This window comes from Lacerta agilis, chromosome 1 (assembly GCF_009819535.1).
Source record: "Lacerta agilis isolate rLacAgi1 chromosome 1, rLacAgi1.pri, whole genome shotgun sequence".
Taxonomy (NCBI): domain Eukaryota; kingdom Metazoa; phylum Chordata; class Lepidosauria; order Squamata; family Lacertidae; genus Lacerta; species Lacerta agilis.
The window spans coordinates 84,166,756-84,180,960 of record NC_046312.1 but is presented as its reverse complement, the minus strand read 5'-3'; the positions used below and the strand labels follow the sequence as shown (position 1 = coordinate 84,180,960).

Genomic DNA, 14,205 nt, shown 5'->3' with positions numbered 1-14,205 from the left:
TTGGAGTGTCCCAGAATGAAAAAACAAGCATTTTCTGCCACTGGATTATATGCAGCAACAAAAGGGATTTTATTCATTAACCCTACAGGTGGTCTTATTCTGAGTTACTAGAAAAACCAGGCAGCCCAGGCAGGAAAAAGGAGCCTTTAAAATTTGTGCCTGCCCACTTGAGTCTCATCTTTCTCCACCTATGAAACAAGGTAGTGATTTATTCTAGTGAGTCACCAACACCAGGCTGTCCTGTAGCTGATCACTCCATTTCCCCTTTGATCTTGCCTCCTCTGAATTCCTGAATAAAATTTGGCACTTCCACATTCCCCAATATGTCTGCAATGACATCACTAAGATCTACATTAAATATTCTCAGTGTTGACAAATTTCTGCAGTTTTGTTTTAGCAACCCCAGTATTCTACTATAGGGGGGAGACCCCCTAACCCACCCCTGTGAAACAGGAATTGATGCAACTACATTTCCACAAAATTTAAAATTGTTTCTTTACATACACACCACTTTCCATGTTTTTTCTCTGAATCCAGAAGTGCAGAGTGAATTCCAATTTGCCTTCACACAGAAGTGTGGTTTTTGATCACATTTAGCGGGCTAGGGCTAATCATAGGCAATTCAAATAAATTTTACAGAAAATTCATGACTCCAAATTCCCATTATTCAATAATCACATATGAAAATGCCGACAACAGAACTAGCAACTGCAGTTATTTCCATTTATCAGGCTTTAAGCAATGAGTAGAACAGCGGGCTGAAGTTTCCTTAATGAAAAGTATTCCATATGGCTTACCATACGCATTTTATAATGCAGATACATAGGTCTTCAAAATGAGGATCTGCCCCCACTTGAGAAGCAACTTACCACACCTTACCTTACAGGACAAAAGCAGAACTAGGATGGATTTTCCTCAGGCATTTGCTGTGTCTCAAGGAGCTACACTTTGTTCAGAGAATGGTTTATACCTATTCCATGGCAGAAGTAGCGCTTCATTTCTCTGAAGGGAAATGCAAGAACAACTGCACATTTGGTGGCCTGGTGACTTTCTGAGAAAGTCAGCTTTCTAATGCACATTTCTTTCCTCATGGATCAAAATGGCTTTTCGAAACGTATCTTCTCTAATAGATTTATGCTTAAAATGAAACTAAGCCAAACACACAAGGAACTGTATCAAAAGCTTATATGCAAGCAGGACTTCTCCTTCCTCTCCTCTCCCCATATGCTCTCAAAATCTGCTCTGAAGAGTCCTTCAACCCTCGGGAGCAGATTTTGAGGGTCCACGGGGGGGGGGGGGGGGAGGGGGAAAGTCCATTACGCAACCAGAAGCCTGCTGCACTAGCAAAACAGCTGTGTTGGATATAAACCCCAAGGAATTGAATACGTTTTGAAGAATCATAAAAATAGAAGTCCATAAATTTAGAGTATCAACTGCAACAACAACAATAAACAGCAGTGAAAACTGAACAACCACCCAACCCTCTCAAGCATATTCTGAGGGTGTGCAATGCACTGCGGAGGGAGGAGAGGAATGTAACTGTGTGCTAAACAAAGCTGTAAGACACCTGCATCTTTAAAAAGAAGAAAGAAACAAGAGATTCAGCATTAATGAAGAGTGTTTAATTTCTCTGAAATCAATCTACACATCATTTAAAGAGGAAGAAATGCAGAATTTAGTAAAGAATACATAGAAACAAGTCTGCTAAAACACAGAAAAGTGCTGCTCCACATTAAGTGTCAAGGGACACAAAGTGACTCCCAACATTAAAAAAAAAAATCCCCAAGACAACTGCCTCAAACACACATGACAAGAACTCTCGCCCCAACTCACTCACTCACTCCCCCTAAGTGTTTAGAGAATAACTTATTAAAGAAGCAGGGGAGCAAAGAAGTAGGTTAACACTGGGAAGTAGCATAGGGGCAACAACCCACCCACTTCATTTTCATTCCAAGACTGTTCACGCCCCATGTTACATTGGTTCAAAAAGAACACCAATTCTTGTCCAGAAACTCAGCTCCGCATCTTACCCCAAACTCCCATCACAGGGATCTGAAAAATTCCATGGATTTCCAATGAAATACTATTTAATTATAGTTAATCCAGGCTTTAATTAGCTGCAGGGCAAGCAGGTTTTAACCCATCTAGCACTTGAAAGACCCTGCATGCCTGAAACAAGTAGTACACCTTATGCTGTTGACTCCCCCATGGTGGAAGGGGGTGGGGAGCCCAGGATAAGAGAAATCACTGGAATCCTCTGTATCTTCAAGGTTATTTCCACAGACTCCTTTTATAAAACACTGAGCATTCATCCTCGAGTAGTGAGGGCAAAACTGAGGGAAAGATTTAACTTTAAGTGAAACACTGGTGCCTAATGCCCTATATTTGCATGCTTAGGTTTTCAATTTCTAGCCCATGGCTAGAAAGAACAAGCTTTTTTAATATAAGGAAAAATCTTCATTAAAAAATAGGTGCATGGTGATTTCTAAAGTTTTCTTTAGCAAACAACCTGAGCTATTTTATTAATCCAGCTATATACAAGATTTGTTGGGGAGGGGTGGAGGTTATGGTGAGTTTAGTTACTTAGTGCAAACACATATATGGCTATTTTTCTTTATCAAAAAGTAAATATAGCAGAAAGATACAGCAAAAATAGGGCAAATGTAGAAAAGTGAGATTTAAAATATGCACGCATGAACCAAACTATAAATTCTATTGGGTGAACTCATGTTTAGTTGCTTCCTTCTTTTGAAAAAAAGAATAATGTCTCAGAAAGTTACATATCACACTGCTCTAAAAACAAACCTTCCCTTTAGCAGGCAACAGGATTCTAAACAGCAGCAGTGAGCCACTGCTGTTTAGGTCCCCAAAGTTTCTGTATTTCTCAAGATTACCTATAGTACAAGATGCTATAAACCACATACTTAAAATTTGGTTCTAAATGTAATCCTGAATGGCCGAGAAAACTGTTCAAATGTAAACTCTTACACAGTTTTAGCACTTTATGTTAAAGCAGTAGACAATAAAAATTGATTGAGCTTAGATTTTAATGGACTGCAAATGCCAACAAGGATGTAAATGTAAATTTACATACATAGAGGGAGCACTAGACAGTCCCTTCCTTGCCAGGAAATTTCACCTTAGGGGGCAAAAAACTATTTAGAAAGTTGCCATAGCTTGACATACCATAATCACTGGTTTACAGTCACTTCTGGCTAAGTTGCATTCTCAATACTAGATGAAGCAAAAACATATGATTGCTCTAATGATCCAACATTCCTGACAATTCGGATGACTCTGAACCTGAACCTGAACCTGGATGCTCTATACTGTTTTATTATGACACCTACCTATAATAGTTTGACTGTAAATATGGGAGTTCATTTATCTTGACCATGCTATCAATATGAATCTGTAGGTGTCATGACAACTACTTAATTACAGAATGCATTTATCTGAGAGTTTCCAGGGGAAGTGGGGGGAGAGAGATGGAGAACACTACCTCAGAATCAGTGAGAGATGTACAGTCTTACTCCAGAACAGTATTTCATTTTGAGGCTCCTCTTTTACACCTAAAGAAAATCCCCTTATTCCTTACTAAAAAGCGCATTCAAATAACTCTGGCCATCAACAGTGCAACACCACAATGATAGAATAAATTTAAACACTATGCTTTCGGCAGTGTGACTTGGGAGAACTTTTGTTTGGTTTGGCAGATTAGCCAAGCAAATAATAATTAAAGTTATCACCCTACTACTACCCTTGACACAGCAAATGTCATTCAGAGTTGCCTAACACAGCCTGTAATTCTATAAGCCCTGAAGGGAAATCCTTCTGCAACAGGTAATACCTGTTGCCTACTAATGCCCATGGTTTGTGTCTTCTAGTCAAAGGATTGTATTTCTTAGGAAGTTCTAATTGTAATTAAAAACAATTGCCAAGAAGGGGGGGGGGGACAACCCTCTCAACACCTGTTAACCTTTTCAAAAGAAAAGTCTGAGTTAGGAGCAAACCAAGAGGCACCTCAATTATTAGCAATTGTATTGCCACGAAAGTAAAAGTGAAAAAACTGGAATAAATTTCCAGTATTAAAATGAGGAACTGAAACAAAATAATTCTAGATAGTATTTTTCTTGTTCGTCTTTTTTGTCAAATAAGCTACAAAATGAGTTTCGTGTTATCCAAATACTATTAAATAACAAAACCCTAACATCTACACCCTGAAATGTCTTGAAAAAACATCAAATAACCACTTTTGAGAGTTCTCTGATTTTTTTCATCTGATTTAACTGCACTTACCACACAACTAGAATAAATCCAGGTACATTTTAATATTTCATCTGTTGGCATACAACTCTTGCCCAATAGAGTAAAGTTGGGAAAGCTATCACACACATACACCTTTCAAGCATGTGCAGTTTTTCAGGGCTGAAAGCCAACACAAACACAGGGAACACAGAACTCTCGTTCGTGCTTCATTTATTGATTAGTACTAGCTGGGCACTGGTCAAAAAAGACCTGCCAAAAGCCAGGACTTGCACTTCCACTTAGCTGCCTCTCTCATTGCCAAACCGGGACAGTCTTCAGTGAAACACAGCATACACACACACACACAGACTAATACAGATTATACACACAAATGCTCACAGAGAAATAAAACTGTTCTGCAAATGGCAGTACTTAGAAAAGAACGCAGTCAAAAAAGAATAAAAACTTTAAAAATTATATATATATATATATTTATATAGTATATATTTAAACTTTAAAAACAAGGACGAAAATGAACTATGTGAAGATGTAATCAATGGGTTCCAAAGCACCGACAGTTTGTTTCCTGGATCTGTGTGATCCTGTATTAAAGATCATGGGTGTCCCAGTTTCAGCGATGCCAGGGTACTCCATTTAGCTGAGTCAGCCATCAGCACTTTCCAATTCACGTTATGGACACAATGTTTACCAGATTCGAGACTATTGCTTATTTTGCTCTCGTGTAGGGAAGGCATAGAAAGCTACCCAATATGTAGCATCTTCTCAGTTTCCCTGTGAGAGGTAAATGGGCAAACTTGCAGTTGCTTCTCACACCATCCTTTTATGAGTTTCTGAAGGACTCGGAGCCATTAAATCCTCTGGCCTGATTAACGCCATGGCTGCTGGCACAATTATTTCTTGACTATTTAAAACAAAAGAATAAGAAGGAAACTCCAGGTAAAAGAAGCTTAGCTGCATGGTTGAAGTTCAAAAGGAAGGTGTGAATTGGTCCATTCCTTCTATTCCATGGGGTTATTTCAACTATGCCCTGAGTGCTCGGGTTTGTGGCTCTTGCATGTCAGGCAAAAGTTCAGAAATCACTTGTGCTCAGTTAAAGAGACATTTTTCATATGGGCTGCCGAACTGGCTTCCCCACCTCCGTGCAAGGCAGTTGCATATTCTTTTCCGTTTCTAGCAACTCATCAAATATCTCCCTGGGAAACACAAAAGAGGTTCATGTCAAAGAAGGAAAGCTTTTAATGGGGAAGCAAAGCTGTAGAGCAGGGGTAGGAAACCTTCTGGGCCTAGTGAGCTAGATATTAATCTTCCTGTACCCCACATATGAACTTTAATAGGTGGGTGGGGCCACTCACCTGCCAACCAGCTGACTTCATGATGACATTAGATGAGTGATAGGGGAGAGGTCCCATTTACTTGTCAAAGCTGGCCAGCCAGGGTTAGGTCTGCTTTCCCCACAAGAAACCTGCAAGCAAAGCAGCACCTACTAGCAGGACTGAACTCTCTGCTCACCAGCTGCTGAGTGTAGGGTTCAATCCTATGCTCTGCAGGGGACTACAGGGAATGTGCTAGTGAAGCAGTATCCAGTAGGATTGAAACCTGTTCCATCCAATCCATCAGCTGCCATCACACAGTCAGTTGGCTGATAAGTGGGGATGGCCTCAAGGAAAAAAAACTGGGCCTCCTGGCAGGTCAAGATTGGCCTGTCGACTGGAGATTCCCCAACCCTGATGTAGAGGATGAAAAAGACAGGCAACTGCATGCAAGAGAATCTGCTCAGGTTCCAGAGTTACAGCCTGGCTATTTTGCACCTTCTCAGTCAAAGGGCTATAAAACAGGTTCCAATAATTCTTATAAGCTATTCAGGACCATGCTATAACTAGCAACTAGGAAAACAGGAATTAGAAACACATGAGCCCATTTTAAAGAATGCAAATGCAAATAAAAAAGGATTGGACCATATGTGGAGGACACATAAAGTACATTTACTTGTGCATATAAAAGAAGATGTAGCCACTCCGGTCTCTGTCACTCTGCACAGAGGCTTCTTGAGTTCTGGATACTTCCAAGTCATTGTATGTGAACCATACTTGCTTGCGAATGTCATACACATCACTAATATAGTGACCTTCAATATTATGGGGGGGGGGGAGAGAGAAAGAAAATCTTAGAACACCATAGACTGTAGCTTCCAGACTACATTAATTATCAGAAGTATTTTCAAGCCAATTTGCTTATTAATTAATAAACTGAAAGACAATAACACTCCCTAGTACAAACTGCATTTTGCTATTTTGAAAATGATTGATTTAAACTAGCAAGATGAATTCCACTTAAAATAGCTTGTTTCTCTTGGATAATTATTTCTATGGGCTTCAGTGAACTTAACTCAATTGCTGAATTTAGGCAACAACCCTGTTGGTTCTGGGAAAACTGATTCCCCCCCCCCCCAAAGCACACAAAATGAAATATTAACAATCTTCTTTCTCCTTTGTGGTTTTGGTTGCTGAAAAAACACAAGACACACTTTTCCTGTAGACAGCAGAGCTATCAAGGAAGTGATGTTTGCCTTACCTGAGGAGGAAGTGTCTCCAATATGGCTGACAACACTAATGAGTCGATAGGAGTTGGGCAGCTCTCCTGTCTGAGGAAAAAGTCAATTATTAGTTTAACTTAGTTCTTCTGCCAGACTGAGAAAGGTAGGTAGATTATGGTTTAGCTACCATAAAATCTTTATTGCGCCAAACACTGGAGCAATCCTTTTGAGATATTGCTAATCAAAACTTACGGGTAACTCAGGAGCAGAGAACATACAGCCTTAACTTCCTCTTATTTTTAAACCAGCTCTCATCATTGTTAAAACCCCAGAAACTGGTATACCATCAATGTGCCACTGCAGAGCTCCAAAAGGCTCAGTACGGAAACTCTGACCTTACTGGGTGTTACCTAGGTCACAGCCTACAATGCACTAACAGGAAGATTTCCTAGAGGGCATGTGTAAGCCAGCAGGGAGAGAGACAGCACAGAGAAACTATTCTGAAATATCAACAGAATACAACAGGCACAATAGGCAGAAAATTGTGAGGAAGAAGATTGTCTCAAACATCTCTACAGCAATATTCAAGATGTATGAAGCAACAGTGGAAAAATAATTGTTTGCCTACATTCTCTAAAAGGGAAGGCTAGTTACTGTCACACTTCACTATGTTAAAAATTGGGTTTAACGAATGCATGTTGAAGGGCTTGTAAAACCTTTCCCTTTGAGTATAAAAATAACAACCTTTTCAAATTATGCAGCAAACAAACAAAACAAGTCTTCAACATAATACTAAGCAGGTGCTTGTATGATTACTTCACAATTAAGAAACATATGCTACCAATAATGTAATTACTGTGCTGCATGAAATACCAGCTTAATTAACCCAGGGATGCAGAGCCTGTGGTCCTCCAGACATTGCTATAATACAGCTTCCTTAGTTTTTGACCACTGGTCATGCTGGCTAGAGCTGATAGGAACTGGAATTCAACAATCTATACAAGGCCACAGGTCCCCCCAACCCCGCTTAGCCAACAAATCAAGATCTGCATTTCCCCCACTCCATCCTTCTCCTTTAAGGGAAATCACTATTTCTCCACCCTCATCTCCAAGAGGAAGTAACTCATCCAAATGATGAGGCAGGCATTTGAACCCAAGTCTCAAAGAAGAAGAAGAAGAAGAAGAGTTTGGATTTGATATCCCGCTTTTCACTACCCGAAGGAGTCTCAAAGCGGCTCACATTCTCCGTTCCCTTCCTCCTCCCCCACAACAAACACTCTGTGAGGTGAGTGGGGCTGAGAGACTTCAGGGAAGTGTGACTGGCCCAAGGTCACCCAGCAGCTGCATGTGGAGGAGCGGGGAAGCGAACCCGGTTCACCAGATTACGAGTCCACCGCTCTTAACCACTGCACCACACAGGCTCATCTGATACATCTGAAGAAGTGTGCATGCACACGAAAGCTCATACCAGGAACAAACTCAGTTGGTCTCTAAGGTGCTACTAGAAAGAATTTTCGATTTTGTTTTGACTATGGCAGACCAACACGGCTACCCACCTATACCAAACAACCTGATCAAAACAGAAAAGCTCCTCTTAAGCATTTATATATGCTTTTACTCCACGTATAGTAATAAAATGGGAGCTAGTCCCAATAGCCCAGACCATCACCTCAGCATTTCTTTTCAATTCCTCAGCTTCTGCTTCTGAGTACTCCATGTCCAGAACATCCTCATTCCCAGAGTCCTCATCAGAGCCCAGGCTGTCCAGAAGAGAGCTGTTAAACTCTAAACACCATGAAAATGATACTGTATAAGACCCTTGATCATAAGCATGTCACAAAACTGACAATATACCAGCACACCATTTATCCAAAATATTTCCCTCCCTTTTGCTAAATAAAGCACTGTTATAATGGGCAACAAGTAAATATTCTATATACACACAGCAAATAGTTTCTGTATTTTCGATTTTATGCAAGGAAACATCCTTTTAAGGCTTCATTGAGGTACTGCTCTCAAACGTTGCTGCTCCAGTTAAAAGGTGGAATGCAACCAGTGCGTTAGCATCTTGCCTCTTCGCTCACGGCAAGAAGTGATCAAAATATAGAAATTTAATAGTTGCTGGACTGAGCAAAATACACGCAACTTTTTCTAAGTAGCAGGAAATTTTAAGCTTTGAGGTTCTGTAACATTTCAGCTTTAGTTTTCACAGAACTATCACCACCGCCAACTCCGCTTACTGCTAAATAAAAAAGTTTTGCTTTGACTGAATTACTTGCATACGAGTTATGCCACTTGTTATAGCTTTTGCTGTAGATCACCTAAACCAGGATTAAACCCCATGTTGTTAAGTTTGACAGATTTGGAAATTTGACATTCACTTTTTTACCACTGACTCGGTAAGACAGGTCAGGATTGGTGGATCACAGATCAGCCTACATACAAGGCACAGTACAGTTGGTCAGCAGAACAGACTGAAAGGGAGAAGGAACCACAGAAAACAAGCTATGATTGCCTATAGAGCATTCCGCTACGCCCACAAATCCTACCAGCATTGTATCTACCTGTCTCTAGTGGCAAAAGCCTTCAGTAGAAAACCAGTACTTTCCATCTCTTAACTATCTGTGCTTTCATGCAGCAATGATATGAGTCAATCCCTTTGTGTCCTGTAACTGCCTACCAAACAAATGCATTCCCCCCCCCCCCCCCGTTGTATCCATTGGAAGGCAAAGAAAACTCACTTGGGAGAGAGCTTAAACCATTTACTTTTTACAAAGGCTTTTAAGCAGAGTTGCTGCTAAAAATTTGCAGAAAATGAAATTGGAGTGTGAACTTAAGAGGGTTCTCCGACAGAAAATGAGGAATTTCAAGGGAATAAAAAAAGAAAGAATAATAAAACAATTCCACTGATCTGCATGTTGTGTTTCAGAGTTTACCAGCTGAATGTGCTTTTATATTGAACCTAAACTGGAAGGACTAGAGCACAAGGTAATACAAATGAGGCATAGAACAAAACACTAGCTTCCTTTCAAGCGCTGTGAGCAATCGTGGAATGATATGAAAACTCATCCCTATTTTCTCCTGTATATCTCACCTTGCAGACTTAATTCAGTGGCTCGTTTAAGGTCATCATCTTCTTTTTGTTCCCGCGCCTCCTGCTGGGGTAGAGAACCAAACTTAGTTCACTGAGACACTTCCTGTTCTTTTTATAGGTTCTCTGTTACTGCCACTGAGAACTATGCAACTCCAGTTTCTACAACAAACCTAATTCCCTGTGCAGGCACGTTTGAGACCAGCCAGAGCCCAAATGTTCCACAGGGCCAGCCTTAATTAAAAGGTTGTTCAAGTTGCTCAAGTTTGGTATGCAACACAGCAAGTCCCCAAGTGCCACAGCAAGCTCTCTACAGCTTTTCTTTTGAAAAGTCTTGAAATGAATGTGAACTGCTTGCATAGCACAATAGTTTTGAATAAAAATTCCCACAATGTGGCAAAACGTATGCTACTCTTTGTCTAAAATTAAATGAGGACATCAGCCATTAATGAAGAATGGAAAAATCTACTGCATTGAAGAAGAATTCTAGAAGTATCAGTGCTTGCAGTTTAACAAAAAACAGATTTCATGGGTAGGTGGCTCTGTATTCCCCAAAAGCCCTCTCACTTACATCAATCAGGGCAGTTATAAGACAACCCCTTTTATTTTTAGAGTATTTCCCCTCATAATTCACAATAATTCACAATGACTACTATGCCTATTCAGCTCATCAGTTTGAAAGTATTCATGAAAGCTTTCAATTCCAACTTTACAAAAGCTTTTCAATGCCCAACCCCTAAGATTAGTAAACAAAGGTCTCTTGTGCCATGTTATGGAGCAGGCTAAAATAACCCCTCGTATGTCTTCTTAAAGGAGACACTAACTGTGCCCTGTGATTTCCTACCACCAGAGAAGGAATCTCTGGTTGGCTGTTTTGATTTCCAAGTGCTTGTGAAAGAGCATTCATTGGGCTCTTACTTGTTCTTGGAGGCTCTGAGCCAAAGCCTGCTGTAGCTCCTGTTCCTCTCTTTCTCGCTCCATGTCATACTGTTGCAGCCAATCAACATCTCCTTGAGTGCCTTCCGGAGTTTTATTTTCCTTATTCTCATCAAAATCTTTAGTTATCTCAGGGAAGTTGGCAAAACCTATGGAAACAAAAATACCACGTTGATGCTTTAATTTTGTTTTTAGCAGCAGTTGCAGGGGGAACTTTTCTTAGTGGTCACCAGCTAAGTCTTTTTCATTCTACCCAAGTTTCAGGAGCAGAGTGACATCTACTGGTATTTCAGGATGAATTCTATCAAGGGGGGGGGTGTTTTCTGCAGTGAATAACATTTTCCCACTTGATCAAGTCTTTAAAAATGAATAGTATTAAGTATTTTATTGTACACCTTTAAAAAAAAATCACACTAAGCAAAGATTATTTGCACCTATGTACCTGAAGTATGTAGCATGAAAAACCAAGCTCACCCTAAACTTTGCCTTAATGGACTTGTGATTTAATTTGATATTCCCATTTTTTATTTTTACATTAAGTTTCTAAGAATGAAGAGAAATAGAAGGCAATTTTTGCATGAATCTCCACAGGTACCACTGTATATGGTATTCAATTCCAAGTACCGTGTTTCCCTGAAAATAAGACACTGTCTTATATTTCTTTTCTTCAAGAAAACACACTAGGGCTTATTTTCGGGGGATGTCTTATTTTAACCGCTCCACGTTGGTACGCTGCATAGCCACGCCTATCCAGGCAGTCTTAAGGGAGGCGCCATGTCACTATATCTTATTTTCATGGTATGGCTTATTTTTGGGGTATGGCTTATATTGTGCAAATGCATAGAAATCCTGCTATGGCTTATTTTATGGGTATGTCTTATTTTGGGAGGAACACGGTAGGTTGGCTAAGATGTATAAAGCAGAATCAGATATCTGTTGGAAATGTAAAGGAATGGAACTTTATTTCAGATGTGGTGGGCAGGTAGACAGGAAAAAAGAATATTGGGAAATGATTTATAATGAGTCCTTTCTTTTGGGAATAATCCAGACAGAAATCCCCAGGTGTCAGCAAAGTTTATTTATGTATGAAACAATGGTGGCCCGTGTTCTGTTAGCCCCAAAATAGAAAGTGAGTGAGGTCCCTTGTAAAGAGGATTGGCAAGTTAAGATGTTAAACATGCAGAACTTGCAGGCTTAACACACACTGTAAGAGAGCAAGAAGAACGTATATTTTTAAAAGAGTGAAAAAAAATTATTGAATATATGGAAAATAATTGTACACAGCTGAAAACGCTGGCAACACGAAGATAAATTCAACAGAGTAAACAATATTTGATTGATGTAAAAGTGGAAAATTGATTTGAATGGTTGTATAGTAAAATATGCAGGAAAGTATGATATATAATATGAACCATGGAAGGGAAAGAAGGGAAGTCATTGGATATTTTAAAGTTTGTAAAATGATTATTTTGGAATGTAGAAAAATACTATTATTTTTTTTATTAAAAAAACCCAGTTTGAAATGTTATTTTTACCTGGCTCTGCGAGTGCTTTAGGCTTCTCCACATCCATAGGTTCCATACGATCTGGCAATTCCTGCAGCTCATCATCTCCAAAGCCAGTGTCTGGACTATTTGTGGGCTTGTCTTCATCATGGCTCAGTGACAGTGATGTTTCCCTCTTACTGATTTCCAGGACTGCTGCTAGAAGTTCCTCCTCACTCATTCCATCAAAGCCAGCATTTGTTGGCTCTGAAGCCTTATCACTCTCTGTTTTGATTTTCTTTGAACCCTGCAGGTGATAAAGGCACAATGGTTTGGGTATGTATGACTACCACAGAGGCTGAGCTAACCACTCACAAAACTAGTGTGACATTTTCTTGAGGGCCAAAGCTGTCTCTGATCACCAGATCTATAAGTGTCGGGTTTTCAGGACTGAAGAGGCACAGTTACAGTGAGGGGGGAAAGTATTTGATCCCCTGCTAAATTTGCCCGTTTGCCCTCTGACGAAGAAATGACCAGGTTTAATGGTAGCTTATGGCTGTAACTTATGGCTATTAGGAACTACTCTAGTATTTACACCAGTCCATGAGCCACTTCAAATGTTTGAAAATCTCTCCACACAAAGCAGCTCAAGATAAAAAGAATGTGTAAGAGCCAGAAGGTACCAGCAGTGAGATGTCTGGCAATGTGAACCATTATTTATGGACCTGGATTGCTCATTCCTCTTCAGGCTTTAGTGTCACTTGCTCCCAAGTGGCTGGCACCGGCCATAGCTTTTTGCAGTTGTGCACACCCACACAGAGACAGGCAGATAAGACAGGCAGAGTGAGAGCGCATTTCCCCCTATTCCTGTCTTCTCAAACATCAGCTTTGCATATGGGCAATAGAGCAGCTTTCCTCAACCTGATGTCCTCCAGTTGTTTTGGATTCCAACTTCTAGCTTCCCCAACTAGGCTATACTAGCTGGGGCCGATGGAAGTTGTGGCCCAAAGTATATGAAGAGCACTAGATTGGGGAAGACAGGTAACAGAGCATGTTTGCTTCCCCTGCCCCTAACCCTCTCCTTACTTTCTCTAGTTCTTCTCGTTGTTGCTCCCTGCTTTGGAAATCACATTGTTTTTGGCTGTTTGCAACGGGACGTTTCAGTGGTTCATCTTCACTGTCTGAATCCAGGGTGTTTAGATTAGGACATTTAAACTTGAATGAGTACTTTCTGAAAAGTAAACACAGAACCTTTATTCTTTACCTTTGAAAAAATCTGCCAGGGACAAATAACATCAGGTTAAAAAAGAAGTTTCACATAACAGCTATACAGTTTTAATACATGAATTCAAATAAATCCATCAACCTACAGCAATTCTACAGTTTAGTTAACATTGACCCTTAACAATAAGGTATCAAAAATTTCTTAATCCACATTTAGAATGTTCTGCACAAGGTAAAGAGTTAGTATTCCTGCAGCTCTTGAGCACAAAGATTACAAACTGGTTCAGATACAATTTACACAGGGAAAATCCATATCATATGTGTAAAGCACATGACCTTCCCCAAAGAATCCACTGTAATTCCTCCCCCACAAACAGAGCTAAAAGTCCAAGCACCCTCAACAAACTACAGTTCCCAGGATTTGTTGGGAGAAGTCATGCGCAGTAAATATGCTTTAAGTGTATGGTGTGGATCTGCTCACAGAATGCTTCATGCTAAAATTTACTATTTCAGTGTAAACCATATAAAATACATGACACATCCTTTTCAATTGTCATTATGAATATGAAATGAGCTGGGTCAGTCGGCATGGAAAGCTGTGCATTAAGAAACCAAAATGGTTCGCTGAAGCCAGGCGCGTTTGGGAGGGGCAAAGAGGGGGCACACAG

At 40.1% G+C, this 14,205-nt stretch overlaps 1 protein-coding gene across 2 annotated transcripts in view; it reads right to left on the bottom strand.

Annotated features, from left to right (window-relative positions):
• Positions 1-4,018: 4,018 nt before the first annotated feature.
• The window catches only part of USP37 (ubiquitin specific peptidase 37), a 32,654-nt gene continuing 22,467 nt past the window's right edge, over positions 4,019-14,205 (bottom strand). Inside the window, exons 17-24 of one of the 2 annotated variants that reach the window (XM_033160970.1) lie at positions 13,400-13,544; positions 12,365-12,620; positions 10,812-10,978; positions 9,897-9,960; positions 8,472-8,587; positions 6,841-6,910; positions 6,256-6,394; positions 4,019-5,462 (exon numbers count right to left, since the gene is read on the bottom strand). In XM_033160970.1, coding sequence (XP_033016861.1) covers positions 5,375-5,462; positions 6,256-6,394; positions 6,841-6,910; positions 8,472-8,587; positions 9,897-9,960; positions 10,812-10,978; positions 12,365-12,620; positions 13,400-13,544 — 1,045 coding nt within the window. In that variant the 3' untranslated portion in view covers positions 4,019-5,374. The remainder of the gene's footprint in view (positions 5,463-6,255; positions 6,395-6,840; positions 6,911-8,471; positions 8,588-9,896; positions 9,961-10,811; positions 10,979-12,364; positions 12,621-13,399; positions 13,545-14,205) is intronic. The other variant, XM_033160979.1, reaches the window with a different exon arrangement.